Source organism: Anomaloglossus baeobatrachus, chromosome 10, assembly GCF_048569485.1.
Source record: "Anomaloglossus baeobatrachus isolate aAnoBae1 chromosome 10, aAnoBae1.hap1, whole genome shotgun sequence".
Classification (NCBI taxonomy): domain Eukaryota; kingdom Metazoa; phylum Chordata; class Amphibia; order Anura; family Aromobatidae; genus Anomaloglossus; species Anomaloglossus baeobatrachus.
The window spans coordinates 167,376,941-167,397,871 of NC_134362.1; the positions used below are offsets into that span (position 1 = coordinate 167,376,941).

Genomic DNA, 20,931 nt, shown 5'->3' on the forward strand with positions numbered 1-20,931 from the left:
CCTCTAGTAGCATCCTCGGTCGGTGGCAGGCTCTCCCGCTTTTGCGACACCTGGCTGCCACAAATAAAAGACCGCTGGGTGAGAGACATTCTGTCTCACGGTTACAAGATAGAGTTCACCTCTCGTCCCCCGACTCGATTCTTCAGGTCATCCCCGCCTCCCTAGCGAGCCGAGGCTTTTCTGCAGGCGCTGCGCACTCTGAAGGCAGAAGGAGTGGTGATCCCGGTTCCTCTTCAGCAAACTGAGCCACGGTTTTTACTCCAACTTGTTTGTGGTCCCAAAGGAGGACGGGTCTTTCCGCCCGGTCCTGGACCTGAAACTGCTCAACAAACATGTAAAAACCAGACGGTTCAGAATGGAATCCCTCCGCTCCGTCATCGCCTCAATGTCCCAAGGAGATTTCCTTGCATCGATCGATATCAAAGATGCTTATCTCCACGTACCGATTGCTCCAGAGCACCAGCGCTTCTTGCGCTTCGCCATAGGAAACGTACACCTGCAATTCGTGGCACTGCCGTTCGGCCTGGCAACAGCCCCACGGGTTTTTACCAAGGTTATGGCTACTGTAGTAGCGCTCCTACACTCGCAGGGTCACTCGGTGATCCCGTACTTGGATGCTGATCAAGACACCCTCTCAAGAGGCATGCCAACACAGCCTCGACGCTTCCCTGGAGACTCTCCAGGGTTTCGGGTGGATCATCAATTTTCCAAAGTCAAATCTGACACCGGCCTAATCGCTGACATATCTTGGCATGGAGTTTCATACCCTCTCAGCGATAGTGAAGCTTCCGCTAATCAAGCAGTAGTCACTACAGAAAGGGGTACAATCTCTCCTTCAAGGCCAGTCACACCCCTTGAGGCGCCTCATGCACTTCCTGTGGAAGATGGTGGCAGCAATGGAGGCAGTCCCTTTCGCGCAGTTTCACCTGCGTCCCCTTCAATGGGACATCCTACGTAAATGGGACAGGAAGCCGACGTCCCTCGACAGGACCGTCTCCCTCTCTCAGGCGACCAAAGCTTCCCTTCGGTGGTGGCTTCTTCCCACTTCATTATCGAAGGGGAAATCCTTCCTACCCCCATCCTGGGAAGTAGTCAAGACGGACGCGAGTCTGTCAGGGTGGGGAGCGGTTTTTTCTCCACCACAGGGCTCAGGGTACGTGGACCCAGCAAGAGTCCTCGCTTCAGATCAACGTTCTGGAAATACGGGCAGTGTATCTTGCCCAGAAAGCGTTCCAGCAGTGGCTGGAGGGCAAGCAGAACCGAATTCAGTCGGACAATTCCACAGCGGTGGCATACATCAACCACCAAGGCGGCACACGCAGCCGGCAAGCCTTCCAGGAATTCCGGCGGATTTTGATGTGGGTGGAAGCCACGGCATCCACCATATCCGCAGTTCACATCCCAGGCGTGGAAAACTGGGAAGTAGATTATCTCAGATGCCAGGGCATGGACGCAGGGGAATGGTCCCTTCACCCAGACGTGTTTCAGGAGATCTGTTGCTGCTGGGGGGTGCCGGTCGTCGACCTCATGGCGTCCCGGCACAACAACAAGGTACCAATGTTAATGGCACGGTCTTAAGATCCCAGAGCTCTGGCGGCAGACGCCTTAGTTCAGGATTGGTCGCAGTTTCAGCTCCCTTATGTGTTTCCTCCGCTGGCACTGTTGCCCAGAGTGTTACGCAAGATCTGGACCGACTGCCGCCGCGCAATCCTCGTCGCTCCAGACTGGCCAAGGAGGTCGTGGTACCCGGATCTGTGGCATCTCACGGTCGGCCAACCGTGGGCACTACCAGACCGACCAGACTTGCTATCTCAAGGGCCGTTTTTTCCATCTGAATTCTGCGGCTCTCAACCTGGCTGTGTGGCCATTGAGTCCTGGATCCTAGCGTCTTCAGGGTTATCTCAAGACGTCATTGCCACTATGAGACAAGCTAGGAAACCAGCGTCCGCCAAGATCTACCACAGGACGTGGAAAATATTCCTGTCGTGGTGCTGTGCTCAGGGTATTTCTCCCTGGCCTTTTGCCTTGCCCACTTTTCTGTCCTTCCTTCAATCTGGACTGGAAAAGGGTTTGTCGCTCGGCTCCCTTAAGGGACAAGTCTCAGCGCCCTCTGTGTTTTTTCCAGAAGCGCCTAGCCAGGCTTCCACAGGTACGCACGTTCCTGCAGGGGGTTTGTCACATCGTCCCTCCTTACAAGCGGCCGTTAGAACCCTGGGATCTGAACAGGGTGCTGATGGTTCTTCAGAAACCACCATTCGAGCCAATGAGGGATATTTCTCTCTCACGCCTTTCGCGGAAAGTGGTTTTTCTAGTAGCAGTCACTTCACTTCGGAGAGTGTCTGAGCTAGCAGCATTGTCGTGCAAAGCCCCTTTCCTGGTGTTTCACCAGGACAAGGTGGTTCTACGTCCGGTTCCGGATTCTCTCCCTAAGGTGGTATCATCCTTTCATCTCAATCAGGATATTTCCTTACCTTCTTTTTATCCTCATCCAGTTCACCAATGTGAAAAGGATTTGCACTTGTTAGATTTGGTGAGAGCACTCAGACTCTACATTTCTCGTACGGCGCCCCTGCGCCGCTCGGATGCACTCTTTGTCCTTGTCGCTGGCCAGCGTAAAGGGTCACAGGCTTCCAAATCAACCCTGGCTCGGTGGTTCAAGGAGCCAATTATCGATGCTTACCGTTCGGCTGGGCTTCCGGTTCCCTCAGGGCTGAAGGCCCATTCTACCAGAACCGTGGGCGCGTCCTGGGCTTTGAGGCACCAGGCTACGGCTCAGCAGGTGTGTCAGGCGGCTACCGGGTCGAGCCTGCACACTTTCACGAAGCACTATCAGGTGCATACCTATGCTTCGGCGGATGCCAGCCTAGGTAGACGAGTCCATCAGGCGGCGGTTGCCCACCTGTAGGAAAGGGCCGTTTTACGGCTCTCTTACGAGGTATTATTTTACCCACCCAGGGACTGCTTTTGGACGTCCCAATTGTCTGGGTCTCCCAATAGAGCGACAAAGAAGAAGGGAATTTTGTTTACTTACCGTAAATTCCTTTTCTTCTAGCTCTAATTGGGAGACCCAGCACCCGCCCCTGTTTTTTTGTGTACACATGTTGTTCATGTTGAATGGTTTCAGTTCTCCGATATTCCTTCGGATTGAAGTTACTTTAACCAGTTTATAATTCTTTTTCCTCCTTCTTGCTTTTGCACCAAAACTGAGGAGCCCGTGGGAGCACGGGGGGTGTATAGGCAGAAGGGGAGGGGCTTAACACTTTTGAGTGTAATACTTTGTGCGGCCTCCGGAGGCATAGCCTATACACCCAATTGTCTGGGTCTCCCAATTAGAGCTAGAAGAAAAGGAATTTACGGTAAGTAAACAAAATTCCCTTCTTATCAATTATTTTTTATTATTATTATTATTATTATTATTATTATTATTATTATTATTGCGCCATCAATTCCATGGCTTTTTACATATGAAAAGGGGTATACATAATAGGGACAAGTAGAATAATCATAAACAATACAAGGCACAGACTGGTACAGGAGGATGGAGATCCCTGCCCGCGAGGGCTCACAGTCTACAGGGATGGGTGAGGACCCTGCTCAGGAGGGCTCACAGTCAACAGGGATGGGTGAGGACCCTGCCCGCGAGGGCTCACAGTCTACAGGGATGGGTGAAGACCCTGTCCGCGAGAGCTCACAGTCTACAGGGATGGGTGAGGATCCTGCCCGTCAGGGATCACAGTCTACAGGGATGGGTGAGGTCCCTGCCCGCAAGGGCTCACAGTCTACAGGGATGGGTGAGGATCCTGCTCAGGAGGGCTCACAGTCAACAGGGATGTGTGAGGACCCTGCCTGCGAGGGCTCACAGTCTACAGGGATGGGTGAAGACCCTGTCCGCGAGAGCTCACAGTCTACAGGGATGGGTGAGGATCCTGCCCGTCAGGGATCACAGTCTACAGGGATGGGTGAGGATCCTGCCCGCCAGGGATCACAGTCTACAGGGATGGGTGAGGATCCTGCCCGCCAGGGATCACAGTCTACAGGGATGGGTGAGGACCCTGCCCGCGAGGTCTCACAGTCTACAGGGATGGGTGAGGTCCCTGCCCGCGAGGGCTCACAGTCTACAGAGGTTGGTGAGGACCCTGCTCGCAAGGGCTCACAGTCTACAGGGATGGGTGAGGTCCTTGCCCGCGAGGGCTCACAGTCTACAGGGATGGGTGAGGACCCTGCTCGCGAGGGCTCTCAGTCTATAAGGGATAGGTGAGGATACAGTAGGTGAAGGTAGAGCTGATTATGTGGTGCTATATCAGACTGAGAGTTACGGCAGATTGTAGGCTTGTCGGAAGAGGTGGGTCTTCAGGTTCCTTTTGAAGCTTGTCAGGGTAGGCGAGAGTCTGATATGTTGTGGCAGAGAATTCCAGAGTATGGGGGAGCACGGGATAAATCTTGGATGCGATGGTGGGAAGAGGAGATGAGAGGGGAGTAGAGAAGGAGTCTTGTGAGGATCGGAGGTTGCGTGCAGGTAGGTACCGGGAGACTAGGTCACAGATGTAAGGAGGAGACAGGTTGTGGATGGCTTTGTAGGTCATGATTAGGGTTTTGAACTGGAGTCGTTGGGCAATGGGAAGCCAGTGAAGGGATTGGCAGAGAGGAGAGGTCTGGGAGTAGCAAGGGGACAGGTGGATTAGCCGGGCAGCATAGTTTAGATTAGATTGTAGGGGTGCGAGGCTGTTAGAAGGGAGGCCACAGAGCAGGAGGTTGCAATAATCCAGGTGGGAGATAATAAGGGCATGTACTAGGGTTTTATCTCTACCATGGGTGGGCGGTAAACAAATGTGGCACACGAACGTTGGCCTCCTGGGCGCCATTTCATTACTTGAAGATTGTTCCAAGCCCAGACAAAAAGTATTAGGACAGATCTGTCCTATCGATTATGGCTCCAGCAGATATGTTATCTACTATATATGTGATTTTATTTCTCCATAGACACAATTATACGCGCCATCCTTATCTTTGCCGAAGGAATATTTGAGGGCGAGAGCCACGTTGTACACCCCAGTGCCCAACATCTGACTGGTCGTATTCGAGTACCCATCTGTCCCCCTAAAGATGTTCCTGTGGATCTGCATATAAAAGCTTTTGTGGGTTACAAAAGCAGGTAAGAATATAGCAAGGATTGAGGACATTAACTGTTAGTATCTGTCACAAACCACCGGGGGGTCACTCAGAAATCCCCCGCGCTGGCTACCAGTACGTCACAATCGGGGGGTAACAAGTGGGGGTCACCCCTCCTTTATACCTCCCGACCGACAGACAGAGCACGTGACGCGCTCTCTAGCGCCCCTCTTATAGTCAGGCCAATTATGGAATTGCCCGACAATAAGCAAGGAGGCCGCTATACTACTTATGCCGATTATTGAAGGGTCCCCGGTGAGAGTAGGGTATATATTCCCCCGACCTCCGCGGGCGGAATATATAAAATCTCCCCGAATCTCACTGGCCTCCCCACAATAATCCTTGGCACAACTCGCTGCCACCAACCGCTTCACGGTAACTATTAGCCGAACACACAGACGTGGGATTCAAGATCGAGATAACAGAACAGCCCAAGATTAATTATATAATTTAATCAGCCTAAAGCACACTAGAAACTACAATATATACAATAGGGAATCTACAGAATATACATATGTCAGAGTACAGTTACAATCAAAGCATGGGTTACAAACAGGCATACACAGTTCCAGCAGTTACCTTGTTGCGTCTGGCCACAGGGGGGCGCTGTACCCAGGTTTCTAGGATCCTTCCCACAGATGTCTCCTACACGTGCCCCCAGCGAAAAGAACACTGGAAAATGGCCGAAGTAGGGTTATCAACCTGGGCCAATCCAGGTCCCCTCCTACCTTAGTGACCTCAGAGGGAGCACTGCTCCACCCCTGGCTTGAGTTATGGACAATCCACAACATGGAATATGGGCCATAACTTTGCCTGGGAGCGTCGTAGGCGGACGCCAATGCTCTCATTGTGACAGTTATGAATTTAGCTACAGAACGAGGGGACTCATGACCTGCCTGCCAGTTCCCCATTGGCTGATATCACGCCTGGGGCATTTCCCAATGTCCTGCTCCCATAAAAAGGGTGTGCCGGCATCGTCCGCATGCGGAGACACCATTTTTATGGTTGCCATATTTATCGGAAATATGGCTTGCGAGATATGAACCATTTTTTACTGGAGTCGTTCTGTCTGGCTATTTCCATAGCCTTGCTAACTAGCTAGCAGCCCCCACTACAGGGTCACGGCAGGGAGTCATCCTGTGTCCATTGTCCCCACACCACCTCATCTCCATATCACAGGAGATGGCCATGGGATTTGTTGCTAAACCAGTTGTGTGAAGGAAAGGGGGGGTGACACCAGGAGAGGGCTTCCTGACATACTTGAATATCATGATTTATCGTCATATCTCCGGATTTCTTTTTCGCTCCTAATTGGGAGACCCAGACAGTGGGTGTATAGCTACTGCCTCTGGAGGCCGCACAAAGAACTACACTTAAAAGTGTAAGGCCCCTCCCCTTCTGGCTATACACCCTCCCGTAGGAGTACGGATTCCTCAGTTTTAGCTTTGTGCGCAGGAGGTCAGACACGCACGCATAGCTCCATTGTTTTTAGTCAGCAGCAGCTGCTGACTATGTCGGATGGAAGAAAAGAGGGCCCATACAGGGCTCCCAGCATGCTCCCTTCTCACCCCACTGTATGTCGGAGGTGTTTGTAAGGTTGAGGTACCCATTGCGGGTACGGCGGCAGGAGCCCACATGCTGATTCCTTCCCCATCCCTTTTTACAGGGCTCTGGGTGAAGTGGGATTTACTGGTCTCCAGGCACTGAGACCGTGCTCCATCTACAGCCCCTGGAGAAGATGCTGGATGGAGCGGAGTACATCAGGGACATGGCCCTGCTTCCTCAAGGTACTCTGTGTCCCCGTGCATTTGGCGCTCACACCGCAGCATGCTGGGTGTTGTAGTGCGCCGGGGGACATCAGCGCTACGGCGCTTGTGCCATGGCCTCATTCAGCTTCGCTGAAGCAGGCACACTTCTGGGAATCGGTCGCGCCGGCCGCTGGGACTGCGGCGCGGCTGGCACTTGTGGTGCGCCGGGGACTTCAGCGCGGCCCGCGCTTTTACGGCGGCCGCGCTGATAACTCGAGTCCCCGGCTTTTGCGGCCTGCTTCCGTTCGTTCCCGCCCCCAGACCTGCCAGTCAGGAGAGGGGCGGGACGCTGGCCAGTGCATCAGCGCCGAGGGCTGGAGTCGTTTTTACATACTCCAGCCCTCACAATCGGCACAGAGGGGACACTGTTTCCCGCACTTTTGTTTGGAAACTCCCACGGACCGCCCCTCTCCACAGACGCCGGCAGCCATTCCTGCTGACACGCTGAGCTGCAGAGGGGAGCCGGGGAGACCCAGACAAGGAATTCTGCGCCTCTTACCCGCTATTCAGCGGGCGGTAAGCAGCCCTCAGGGCTCACCCCCTCTTGTGCCAGTAGTATTCTTAGTATTTTGTTTCTACAAATACTTGGTATTACATAGCGCTGGTCGCCCTTTGGCTATAGACTCTCTCACATTGCAGAGAGCCAGCAGCATGTCGTCCGTAAAACGCAAGGGTGCCAAGGCACAGACATTATATGCTTCCTGCACCGCATGTGGGACTTTTCTACCGGCAGGCTCCACGGACCCCCATTGTGTGCAGTGCTCGGCCCCTGCGGCGCTTGCACAGTCGGGACCTCTGCTGGACGTGACCCAGGGTGTACCACCTGTGAATGCTGTCCAGGTGACAGGAACTGAGTTTGCAGCTTTTGCTGACAGAATGTCTCTCACTATGTCACAAATTCTTGACACATTGCGAGCTAGGCCTGTACTTCAGGCCACGGACACTGTGCAATCATTGCCCCCTGGTCCCCCTCAGCTGAATTACCTCCAAGCTCCGGGACGGGCATATACACCTCAGGGTGAAGACTCTGACTCGGACGATGGCCCCGGGCAGCCTAAGCGGGCTCGCTATGACGGGCCTTCACATTCATCTCAATGGTCAGGATCCCAGCGAGATGAATCTATGGGTGATGAGGCGGACGTAACTGATCAGGATTCTGATCCTGGGACCGCTCTCAATCTAGATACACCAGATGGTGACGCCATAGTTAATGATCTTATATTTAACATCAATAAGATGTTAAATATTTCCCCACCAGCTCCTCTTGTAGAGGAGTCAGCTTCGCAGCACGAGAGAATCCATTTCAGATACCCTAAGCGTACATTAAGCACTTTTCTGGACCACGCTGACTTTAGAGACGCAATCCAGAAACCCCACGCTTATCCTGAAAGGCGTTTTCCTAAACGGCTTAAAGATACACGCTACCCTTTTCCCCCTGAGGTGGTCAAGGGTTGGACCCAGTGTCCAAAAGTGGATCCTCCAATTTCCAGGCTTGCAGCTAGATCCTTGGTTGCAGTTGAAGATGGAGCGGCACTTAAAGATGCCACTGACAGGCAGATGGAGCTCTGGCTGAAATCCATCTATGAAGCGATTGGAGCGTCATTAGCGCCTTCTTTTGCGGCCGTATGGGCACTCCAAGCTATCTCAGCCGGGCTTGCGCGAGTCGACTCAGTCACACGTGCATTTGCCCCGCAGGTAGCACCATTGACCTCGCAAATGGCGTCATTCGCGTCGTACGCGATTAATGCTGTTCTTGACGCTACAAGCCGCACGGCAGTGGCGTCAGCCAACTCCGTTGTTTTGCGTAGGGCCCTGTGGTTGAGACATTGGAAAGCAGATTCTCATTCCAAGAAGTGCTTAACCAATTTGCCTTTTTCTCGTGACCGATTGTTTGGAGAGCGTTTGGATGAAATCATCAAACACTCCAAGGGTAAGGACTCATCCTTACCGCAACACAGACAAAACAAACCCCAACAGAGGAAGGGTCAGTCTGGTTATCGGTCCTTTCGAGGACCGGGCAGGTCCCAATTCGCCTCGTCAAAAAAGACTCAAAAAGACCAGAGACGCTCAGATTCTTGGAGGTCTCAGTCACGCCCAAAAAGGACAGCCGGAGGAACCGTTGCCAAGACGGCGTCCTCCTGACTTGCGGTCTCCGATTCCCACACCCGCGGTCGGTGGGAGGCTTTCCCACTTTGGCGACATTTGGCTGTCACGCGTCAAAGACCGTTGGGTGAGGGATATTCTGTCTCACGGGTACAGGATAGAGTTCAGTTCTCGTCCGCCAACTCGTTTCTTCAGAACTTCTCCACCACCAGACCGAGCCGATGCTCTGTTGCAGGCGGTGGCCGCTCTAAAGGCGGAAGGAGTGGTGACCTCCGTCCCTCTTCAGGAACAAGGTCACGGTTTTTACTCCAATCTGTTTGTGGTCCCAAAAAAGGACGGATCGTATCGACCCGTCCTGGATCTAAAGTTGCTCAACAGACACGTAAAAGTCAGGAGGTTCCGGATGGAATCCCTACGCTCCGTCATAGCCTCAATGTCTCAAGGAGATTTTCTAGCATCAATAGATATCAAAGATGCGTATCTCCACGTGCCGATTGCACCAGAGCATCAGCGTTTCCTACGCTTCGTCATACACGACGAACACCTACAGTTCGTAGCGTTACCTTTCGGTCTGGCAACAGCCCCCCGGGTCTTCACCAAAGTCATGGCAGCAGTAGTAGCTGTTCTGCACTCGCAGGGTCACTCGGTCATCCCGTATCTAGACGACCTGCTTATAAAGGCACCCTCTCAAGAGGCATGCCAACACAGTCTGAAGGTGGCACTAGACACTCTCCAGAGTTTCGGGTGGATTATCAACTTTCCAAAGTCTCATCTAACCCCGACCCAATCTCTGACTTATCTTGGCATGGAGTTTCATACTCTCTCAGCGATAGTGAGGCTTCCACTGGACAAGCAGTGCTCGCTACGGACTGGAGTGCAATCTCTCCTTCAGAGCCAGTCGCACTCACTGAGGCGCCTCATGCATTTCCTAGGAAAGATGGTAGCAGCAATGGAGGCAGTCCCGTTCGCGCAGTTTCATCTGCGCCCTCTACAATGGGACATTCTACGCCAATGGGATGGGAAATCGACGTCCCTCGACAGGACTGTCTCCCTCTCTCAGACTGCCAAGGACTCTCTGCGTTGGTGGCTTCTCCCCACCTCATTGTCACAGGGAAAGTCGTTCCTTCCCCCGTCCTGGGCAGTGGTCACGACGGATGCGAGCCTATCAGGGTGGGGAGCGGTGTTTCTCCACCACAGGGCTCAGGGGACGTGGACTCAGGAAGAGTCCACCCTGCAGATCAATGTTCTGGAAATCAGAGCAATCTATCTTGCCCTGCGAGCCTTCCAACAATGGCTGGAAGGCAAGCAGATTCGGATTCAGTCGGACAATTCCACGGCGGTGGCGTACATCAACCACCAAGGGGGAACACGCAGTCGCCAAGCTTTTCAAGAAGTCCAGCGGATTTTGACGTGGGTGGAAAGCAGAGCGTCCACCATATCCGCAGTTCACATCCCAGGCGTGGAAAACTGGGAAGCAGACTTTCTCAGTCGCCAGGGCATGGACGCAGAAGAATGGTCCCTTCACCCGGACGTGTTTCAGCAGATCTGTTGCCGCTGGGGGACGCCGGACGTCGATCTGATGGCGTCACGGCACAACAACAAGGTCCCAGTTTTCATGGCACGGTCTCACGATCACCGAGCGCTGGCGGCAGACGCCTTGGTTCAGGATTGGTCGCAATTCCGACTCCCCTATGTGTTCCCACCTCTAGCATTGTTACCCAGAGTTCTCCGGAAAATCAAGTCCGACTGCCATCGAGCCATACTCGTCGCTCCAGATTGGCCAAGAAGGTCGTGGTACCCGGATCTGTGGCATCTCACGGTAGGCCAACCGTGGACACTACCAAACCGTCCAGATTTGCTGTCTCAAGGGCCGTTTTTCCATCTGAATTCTGCGGCCCTGAACCTGACTGTGTGGCCATTGAGTCCTGGATCCTAGCGGCCTCAGGTTTATCTCATGAAGTTGTTGCCACAATGAGACAGGCTAGAAAACCATCCTCAGCTAAGATCTATCACAGGACGTGGAAGATATTCTTAGCGTGGTGCTTGGCTCAAGGGTTTTCTCCCTGGCCATTTGCATTGCCAATTTTTCTTTCCTTCCTGCAGTCTGGGTTGGAAAAAGGTTTGTCGCTTAGCTCGCTTAAGGGTCAAGTCTCCGCGCTATCCGTATTCTTTCAGAAGCGCTTGGCACGGCTTTCTAAAGTACGCACGTTTCTCCAAGGAGTTTGTCATATCGTTCCTCCTTACAGACGGCCATTGGAACCCTGGGATCTGAACAAGGTTCTCATTGCTCTCCAGAAGCCGCCTTTCGAGCCTTTGAAAGAGGTTCCCCTTTCTCGGCTTTCACAAAAGGTAGTTTTTCTTGTGGCGGTCACGTCTCTTCGAAGAGTGTCCGAGCTAGCGGCGTTATCTTGCAAATCTCCCTTCCTGGTGTTTCACCAAGACAAGGTAGTACTGCGTCCAATTCCAGAGTTTTCTCCCAAGGTGGTTTCTTCCTTTCATCTCAATCAGGATATCACTTTGCCATCTTTGTGTCCGCATCCAGTTCACCAATTTGAAAAGGGTTTACATCTGTTGGACCTGGTGAGAGCACTCAGGATTTACATTTCTCGCACGGCGTCTCTACGCCGTTCTGATGCGCTCTTTGTCCTAGTCGCTGGTCAGCATAAGGGATCGCAAGCTTCCAAATCCACCCTGGCGCGGTGGATCCAGGAACCAATTCTTCACACATACCGTTCTGCTGGGCTTCCGATTCCATCTGGACTGAAGGCCCATTCTACCAGAGCCGTGGGTGCGTCCTGGGCATTGCGGCATCAGGCTACGGCTCAGCAAGTGTGCCAGGCGGCTACCTGGTCGAGTCTGCACACGTTTACCAAACACTATCAAGTGCATACCTACGCTTCGGCAGATGCCAGCCTAGGTAGACAGGTCCTTCAGGCGGCGGTGGCCCACCTGTAGGAAGAGGCTGTCTGACAGCCCGTTCATGTGGTATCTTTTTACCCACCCAGGGACTGCTTTTGGACGTCCCACTGTCTGGGTCTCCCAATTAGGAGCGAAAAAGAAGAAGGGAATTTTGTTTACTTACCGTAAATTCCTTTTCTTCTAGCTCCAATTGGGAGACCCAGCACCCGCCCTATTTGTTCTTAGGGTTTCGTTTTTCGGGTGCACATGTTGTTCATGTTGTTTCTTAAGTTCTCCGATCTTGTTATCGGATTGAATTTGTTTTTGAAACTGTTATTGGCTTTCCTCCTTCTTGCTTTGGTACTAAAACTGAGGAATCCGTACTCCTACGGGAGGGTGTATAGCCAGAAGGGGAGGGGCCTTACACTTTTAAGTGTAGTTCTTTGTGCGGCCTCCAGAGGCAGTAGCTATACACCCACTGTCTGGGTCTCCCAATTGGAGCTAGAAGAAAAGGAATTTACGGTAAGTAAACAAAATTCCCTTCTTACCTCACACCTCCCCCCTTTTGAGGGCGCTAGGGGGCAGCACACTCCGGTGTTCCCCCGTGCGCCCGTCCGCGACCTCTCCTTGTCGGGACAGCCCGTCTGCGTTACCGTGGTCACGGCCCCTTTTGTGGCGAATGGTGAAGTTGTATTGCTGGAGCGCAAGGCTCCATCGCAACAGTCGCCCATTCGTCCCAGAGACGGTGTGCAACCAGCTGAGGGGGTTGTGGTCCGTCTCCACGATGAAGTGGCGCCCGTATAGATAGGGTTGCAGACGCTGCAGGGCCCACACTATGGCCAGGCACTCCTTCTCCATTGTGGAATAGGCCACTTCCCTCGGTAACAGCTTCCTGCTCAGGTACAAGACTGGGTGCTCTTGGCTCGCAGAGTCCACCTGGCTGAGCACCGCACCGAGGCCGAAGTCACTGGCGTCGGTCTGTACTACAAACGGCCGCGTGAAGTCGGCTGCCTGTAGCACGGGCGGGCTGGACAGGGCGTCCTTTAGGGCCCGGAAGGCTGTCTCGCAGTCCATTGTCCAATCGACTGCAGAGGGCAGCTTCTTCTTGGTGAGGTCCGTCAGGGGCTTTGCCAGGCTACTATAGCATGGAACAAACCTCCTATAGTACCCAGCGGTCCCCAAGAAGGACATCACCTGCTTCTTGGTCCTGGGGGTGGGCCAGGATGCGATGGCCTCCACTTTCTCAGGCTCGGGCTTCAGTGTTCCCCCGCCTACCCGGTGACCGAGGTACTGGACCTCGCTCATGGCCAGCTGACACTTGCCCGGCTTGATGGTCAAACCTGCCCGGTGGACCCGCCTGAGCACCTGTGCTAGATGCTCTAGGTGATCTTCCCAGGTGGGACTGAAGACGGCAATGTCATCCAGGTACGCGGCCGCGTACCCTTCAAGTCCCTTGAGCAGGGTGTTGACCATCCGCTGGAAAGTGGCAGGGGCATTCCTCATCCCGAATGGCATCACCGTGGACTCGTACAGTCCAAATGGGGTAATAAAGGCAGAGCGTTCCCTGGCCTTGCGAGTCAGGGGGATCTGCCAATATCCCCGGCTCAGATCCATGATGGTCAGGTACTGAGCCCCGGCCAACTGATCGAGCAGGTCATCGATGCGTGGCATTGGGTACGCATCGGCGACCGTGACCGCATTGAGCCCCCTGTAGTCCACGCAGAACCGAGTGGTTCGGTCCTTCTTAGGGACGAGGACTACAGGCGAGGCCCAAGCGCTGTTGGATGCCTGGATCACCCCCAGCTTCAGCATCTCGTCAATCTCCTGGCGCATGTGTTGCTGCACCTCCAGGGAGACCCGATATGCTGAACGCCGGATCGGGGGATGATCCCCAGTGTCCACGTGATGGACAGCCAAGTCAGTCCTTCCGGGCTGGTTGGTAAACAACCCCCGGAAGGGGAGGAGGGTGGCCCACAGCTGGGACCGTTGGTCTTCCAAGAGCTGGTGGCCAACCTCCACATCCTCAATGGATCCGCCTGCCCTAACCTGGGCTAGCATATCCAAGAGGGTTTCCGCTTCTCCCTCCTCGGGCAGGTTGCACACGGGGAGCGCACATGCCTCCCGCTCATGATGTGCCTTCATCATGTTCACATGGAAGGGCTTCCGCCTTCCACGGGCAGGGTCCAGGGTGACCAGGTACGTTACAGGGTTGAGCTGCTGGTACACGAGGTATGGGCCTTCCCAGGCTGCCCGAAGCTTGTCCTGTGGTACGGGGACCAGTACCCACACCTTTTGACCCACTTGGTAGGTCCTCTCACAAGCGTTCTGGTCGTACCAACGCTTCTGATCGGCCTGGGCTTGAGCCATATTGTCGTGTACCAGTTGCGTCAAGGCCTGCATTTTGTCCCGGAAGCGCATGACATACTCGATAACCGACACTCCAGGGGTGGCCAAATCCCCTTCCCAAGCCTCTTTCACCAGAGCCAGGGGGCCCCGCACACGTCGCCCGTACAGGAGCTCAAACGGTGAGAATCCTGTTGAGGCCTGTGGAACCTCCCGGTAAGCAAATAACAGGTGTGGGAGATACCGCTCCCAGTCACGCCCATGGGAGTCGACCAACATCTTAAGCATCTGCTTTAAGGTGCCATTGAACCGCTCGCACAGGCCATTAGTCTGTGGATGGTACGGGCTGGCCACCAGATGTCGCACCTGGACTTGCTTACAGAGGGCCTCCATCAGCTGGGACATGAATTGGGTCCCCCGGTCAGTGAGCATTTCCTGGGGAAAACCCACTCGGGAGAAAATCTCCAGCAATGCGGTGGCCACCTTGTCAGCCCGAATGGACGACAAGGCCACTGCTTCTGGGTACCGGGTGGCATAGTCCACTACCGTCAGTAGGAAGCGTTTCCCGGAGCTGCTGGGGATGGCCAGCGGGCCGACCAGATCCACAGCCACCCTCCTGAAAGGCTCATCGATGATTGGCAGAGATACTAGTGGGGCTTTGGGGCGTGGCCCCGCCTTCCCCACTCTCTGACAGGTTTCACACGAACGGCAGTAGGCAGCCACATCGGCCCCCATTTTTGGCCAGTAGAAATGCTGGTTTAACCTGGCCTTGGTCTTAGCGATCCCTAGGTGTCCGGCCATCGGAATCTCATGTGCGATCCGCAACAACTCCGTCCGGAACGGATAGGGTACCACCAACTGTCGGTCCCTGGGCCACGCCTCCGGTGAACCCTGCTGGACCGTGGCCCGGTACAGCCGTCCTTGGTCCCAGACCACTCGCTCCGGGTCCGAGTCCGAGGGAGGCTGTGCCGCCTGCTCCTTAAGAGCTTTCAGGCTGTCGTCAGCTTCTAACGCTGCCTGAAACCCCTGACTAGATGTGGCCAGAATCGACGAGACTGTCACATCTTCAGTCAGTACCCCGGGACCTGTGTCCTGGCCTCCACCTGACTCGGCTGCCACTTGGTCAGAAGGGGAAGAGCTATCGGACCTCCGGGAGGCCCCTTGGCTTCCAGCACTCCCACTGCGGGTGACAGCGGCCACAGCCGCTGCGACCGTGGGTCGTGCCTGCTCCTCCTCCGTTCCTGACCAAGTCGCCGGTTCAGGCAGACCTACCTGGCTTCCTGACACCCCGGTTGTGGGGGAACCATGCACCGAGATCTTACCTGGGAGCACTTCCGCTCCTGGACCGGCCCCAATCTCACCTGCCTGTTCCCCTCCTGCAGCAACAGAACCCCGCTGTGAAATCTCTGGGGACCCCACATTTGCTGTGGTAGCCCCCACCCCACACACTGGTCCTCCCCCTGCAGCACCCTGCTCTCTGCTTATCCCTGCAGAGGGCAACAGATCCCAGCTCACAGGCTGGTTACTTGTAGAGGCATTTTCACACCTTTCTCTGACCCCCTCCCCTCCTGTCACAGCTGCAGCTGCGTGTGTGTCTATGGTGTCTGTGCAAGCAGAAATATCAGAGTTCACTCCCTCCTCCCTTACATCATTCATAGATAACACATTAACATTGTCCGGAGGCATGTCAGTACTGGCTGAAGGTTCAGCCCTTGGGGGGGGCCCAAACTGGGAGGTTATCTGCCCCAAATCTGTCCCAAGTAGCACGTTTGCAGGGATCCGATCAGTTACCCCCACCTCCCTCACCCCCCGCCCTGCGCCCCAGTCCACATAAATGTCAGCAACAGGCAGCGCCGGGTCAGTGCCTCCAATCCCGGAGACAGCGAGGGTTTTTCCAGGGATCAAGTCTTGGGGGGACACCATCTCAGGCCGCACCAGAGTCACCTCCGAGGCGCTGTCTCGCAGTCCTATGGTCACAGACCGGCCGACGGTGACAGGTTGGAAGCTGTCCAGGGACCTACCACCACCCCCACCCACACAATACACCTTGGGCGGCCCTTGGGACGGGGACGGAGCCGGGGCCTTGGGACGCTGAGGGCACATGGCCTTGAAGTGTCCAGGTAGGTTGCACTGGTGGCACCGTCTTGGTTCTGCCACGGGCCTGGAGAGGGGAGTTGAGGGGGACACCCCCTGCAGTCTAGGGGCAGGTGGGGCAGTCGCAGAATTCATCTTACCCCCTCTCCAGGTGCTGCTGGTGGCTGCTCTCCTGGCTTCCGGAGCCCGATTGTTGGTGTAGTCATCGGCCAGGGCAGCTGTAGCCGTGGACCCCTTTGGCTTCTGGTCTCGGATGAACTGGCGGAGATCCTCAGGGCAGTTCCACAAGAGTTGCTCCGTGATGAACAAGTCCAGGATCTCCGGTCCGGTGGAAAGCTGCAGGCCTTGGGTCCAGTGGTCGGCAGCTCGGGCAAGTGCCCGCCGGTGGTCAGCCCAGGAGTCCTTTGGTCCCTTCTGTAGGCTCCGGAACTTCTTGCGGTAGGACTCCGGGGTGAGGTTGTACTGTTGGATCAGGGCCCGCTTGATGGTGTCGTAGCCCTGATCTGCCTCAGCAGGCAAGTCCCCAAGGATATCCAGGGCCTTACCCCTTAAACGGGGGGTCAGATATTTGGCCCACTGGTCCTTGTTCAGATGGTGCTGCAAGCAAGTCCGTTCAAAAGCAGTCAAGAAAGAGTCCAAGTCTCCATCCTTCTCCAGCACTGGGAAGTCCTCAACACGGACCTTTGGAAGTTTGGTGTCTTGAAGGTCACGTGTGGCTGATGAGGGCCGGAGCTGAGCTAGCTGCAGCTGGTAGTCACGCTCTGCCTGGCGCTCTTCACGCGCTGCCTGCCGCTCCGCAGCCTCAGCCTCACGCGCTGCTTGCCGCTCTGCCCTGCGCTCTGCCAGGAGTCCCTTGTAGCCCTCCTGGTCTCCAGCCTGGAGAAGGGCCATAGCCATTTGAAGAAGGCTATCCGAGCCTCCCAGGCTCGGTGGAATGGCACGTGGTGATCTGCGGCCCGCTGCGGAGCCTGGTGATTCACTGTCCATTGCAGAGCGGAGGGCTGGCATCTGGCTCGTTGAGGACCCTTGGGTGAGCTGCTCCTCATCTTGTCCATAATTGCCAGCTTGTGCGCTGTCCTCTGCAGAACGGTTTTCTGGCGTCGAGCTCCTGGAGGACTCGTGGGCAACCTCCTCATTACTGCCCACAGCACCGTCCTCCCTCTCTTCGGCTCCTGCTTTAGCATTGGCCAGTTGCCTAGCTCTGCTCCTGGTGCCATCAGCCATTCTTGCAGACTTTTGGTCACTGACACAGAACTGACACCTGATGCCTCCACACACCTTACAGTATCTGCACTCTGACACTCTAGTGTTGAGCTAGTCTGAAGACCCCAGCAGCCACAGCTGCTGCAGGCAGTCTTTAGTGTCTGGGAGTATGGGTCTCACACTCACACACACTATTATCTCGATCCCACCGCTATGCCACCAATATGTCACAAACCACCGGGGGGTCACTCAGAAATCCCCCGCGCTGGCTACCAGTACGTCACAATCGGGGGGTAACAAGTGGGGGTCACCCCTCCTTTATACCTCCCGACCGACAGACAGAGCACGTGACGCGCTCTCTAGCGCCCCTCTTATAGTCAGGCCAATTATGGAATTGCCCGACAATAAGCAAGGAGGCCGCTATACTACTTATGCCGATTATTGAAGGGTCCCCGGTGAGAGTAGGGTATATATTCCCCCGACCTCCGCGGGCGGAATATATAAAATCTCCCCGAATCTCACTGGCCTCCCCACAATAATCCTTGGCACAACTCGCTGCCACCAACCGCTTCACGGTAACTATTAGCCGAACACACAGACGTGGGATTCAAGATCGAGATAACAGAACAGCCCAAGATTAATTATATAATTTAATCAGCCTAAAGCACACTAGAAACTACAATATATACAATAGGGAATCTACAGAATATACATATGTCAGAGTACAGTTACAATCAAAGCATGGGTTACAAACAGGCATACACAGTTCCAGCAGTTACCTTGTTGCGTCTGGCCACAGGGGGGCGCTGTACCCAGGTTTCTAGGATCCTTCCCACAGATGTCTCCTACACGTGCCCCCAGCGAAAAGAACACTGGAAAATGGCCGAAGTAGGGTTATCAACCTGGGCCAATCCAGGTCCCCTCCTACCTTAGTGACCTCAGAGGGAGCACTGCTCCACCCCTGGCTTGAGTTATGGACAATCCACAACATGGAATATGGGCCATAACTTTGCCTGGGAGCGTCGTAGGCGGACGCCAATGCTCTCATTGTGACAGTTATGAATTTAGCTACAGAACGAGGGGACTCATGACCTGCCTGCCAGTTCCCCATTGGCTGATATCACGCCTGGGGCATTTCCCAATGTCCTGCTCCCATAAAAAGGGTGTGCCGGCATCGTCCGCATGCGGAGACACCATTTTTATGGTTGCCATATTTATCGGAAATATGGCTTGCGAGATATGAACCATTTTTTACTGGAGTCGTTCTGTCTGGCTATTTCCATAGCCTTGCTAACTAGCTAGCAGCCCCCACTACAGGGTCACGGCAGGGAGTCATCCTGTGTCCATTGTCCCCACACCACCTCATCTCCATATCACAGGAGATGGCCATGGGATTTGTTGCTAAACCAGTTGTGTGAAGGAAAGGGGGGGTGACACCAGGAGAGGGCTTCCTGACATACTTGAATATCATGATTTATCGTCATATCTCCGGATTTACCTCACAGTATCCTAAACTACCATGAGCACAGTCCATTATATCGGCGTGTTATCAGACGATGGAATGGGCCGGGGCAGCTGGTTTGCACCATGATCTCATACTTTGTGCACAGAATACATCCACATTTCCTAGTGTTATTTTTTGGGTACCGTATGGTACTTATAGGGTATATGTGTAAATGAAAGGTCCTGCACTGGGCTTTATGGACCTAACGTGAAATTTGCATGCCCAGATAACTAGATAACTGTCATCCCGTCATCACATGTATACTATTGCCTTAATACACCACTGCAGACTGCCTGTGTCCATTAAAATGTCTTCTAATGATGTCTTCGGACTTCTATTGTAAATAAGGAGTCATTCAGAATGTCGTCAATGGACCACAATTTGATCTTTAATGGAAATTTATGGACCCCCCATACACAGTAGATGAATGTACCGATCATGGCAGGATTACCCGACCATGCAATATGTATAGGGACAGATAAGAAAGACCTGTCTTATTGGTTATTTTGTTTCCATACATCTTCCTATACACATCAGACTAATGTTGGCTGAATCCGCCAATATCGATGGGTTCGGCCAACATTCTAATATGTATGGGGATGACGGCTGACGGATGGTCAGGTGAGATGTCAATTGCACGTGTCCCATTTCGGACTGCAGATTGTTTTTTCTCCCAAGGGTAAACAACATGTCAGCCAGCGCTCCTGTGTATGGGAAGGTCTCCTGGATGGCTGCTTGGTGAACAATCTAATATATTTTGGGGGCATCGGCTGACGATGGTCGGGTGAGATGTTGATCACACATGTCTGATTTCAGACTGTTTAGTCTCTTTTTCTCCCGAGGGTAAACTGTTAGCCAACATGTCAGCCAGCGCTCGTGTGGAGAGTCTGCTGTATTGCTGCTTGGTGAACAATGTAATATGTATGGGTGCTCATGCTGACAGATAGTCGGGTGAGATGTTGATTGCACATGTCTGATTTTGGACTGCCAGTTGCTTTTTTCCTCCCAGAGGTAAACTATTGACCAACATGTCAGCCCGCGCTCCTGTTTATGGTAAAGTCTGCTTGGCAAAGAATCTGATATGTATGGGGGCACTGGCTGACGAATGGTCGGGTGAGATGTTGATCGCCCATGTCCGATTTCGGACTGCCAGTCGCTTTTTCTCCCGTTGGTCAACATGTCAGCCATGTCCTGTGTATGCAAGAGTCTCCTGAATGGCTCCTTGGTGAACAATCTAATGTGTATGACCGGGCTGATCCTCTCAGTAGATGTCGGCCAACAGCTTTTCCTCCTGTCCTCGTCAATACACACAAACACGTGATATTTATAGTCTTTTTTAATCAATTTACAATAAAGATGGAGTTTTATGGGAAATGAATTCCAACAATTCGGTGAAGTGCATGTAAATGCTTTTATGGGTGCTCAATAAAGATACGTCCGGCGCTGATTGCTATCCCCATGAGAACGATCAGGGAAAAATCTACCAGGCATCTTTAACTTCATTTAGGCTAAGTTCACACATCCTGTGTTTTCAATCCGTCAGGTCCGTCAGCAACGGATCAGTCATTTTCAAGATGTCAACTGATGCAACTGATGTGTTTTTCACAGGATTCCTTTCACAGGAATCCTGTGAAAAAACGGATCAGTTGCGTCCGTTACATCCGCTGTGCGTCCGTTTTTTGACGGATCAGTCATGATCCGTCTGTGTTTGGGACAGCCCAGTGGGCGTGCCAAGCATGCTGGGCATGCTCAGTAGAGCATGACGGAATCCTGCGCTGGATTCCGTTGTAAGACGGATTACGACGGAAT

The 20,931-nt window shown here is 53.8% G+C and overlaps 1 protein-coding gene across 1 annotated transcript in view; it reads left to right on the plus strand.

Moving 5' to 3' along the window:
• BBS2 (Bardet-Biedl syndrome 2) overlaps positions 1-20,931 on the plus strand; it is a 119,708-nt gene that overhangs the window by 72,217 nt on the left and 26,560 nt on the right. Inside the window, exon 12 of the mRNA XM_075326843.1 lies at positions 4,981-5,152. Coding sequence (XP_075182958.1) covers positions 4,981-5,152 — 172 coding nt within the window. The remainder of the gene's footprint in view (positions 1-4,980; positions 5,153-20,931) is intronic.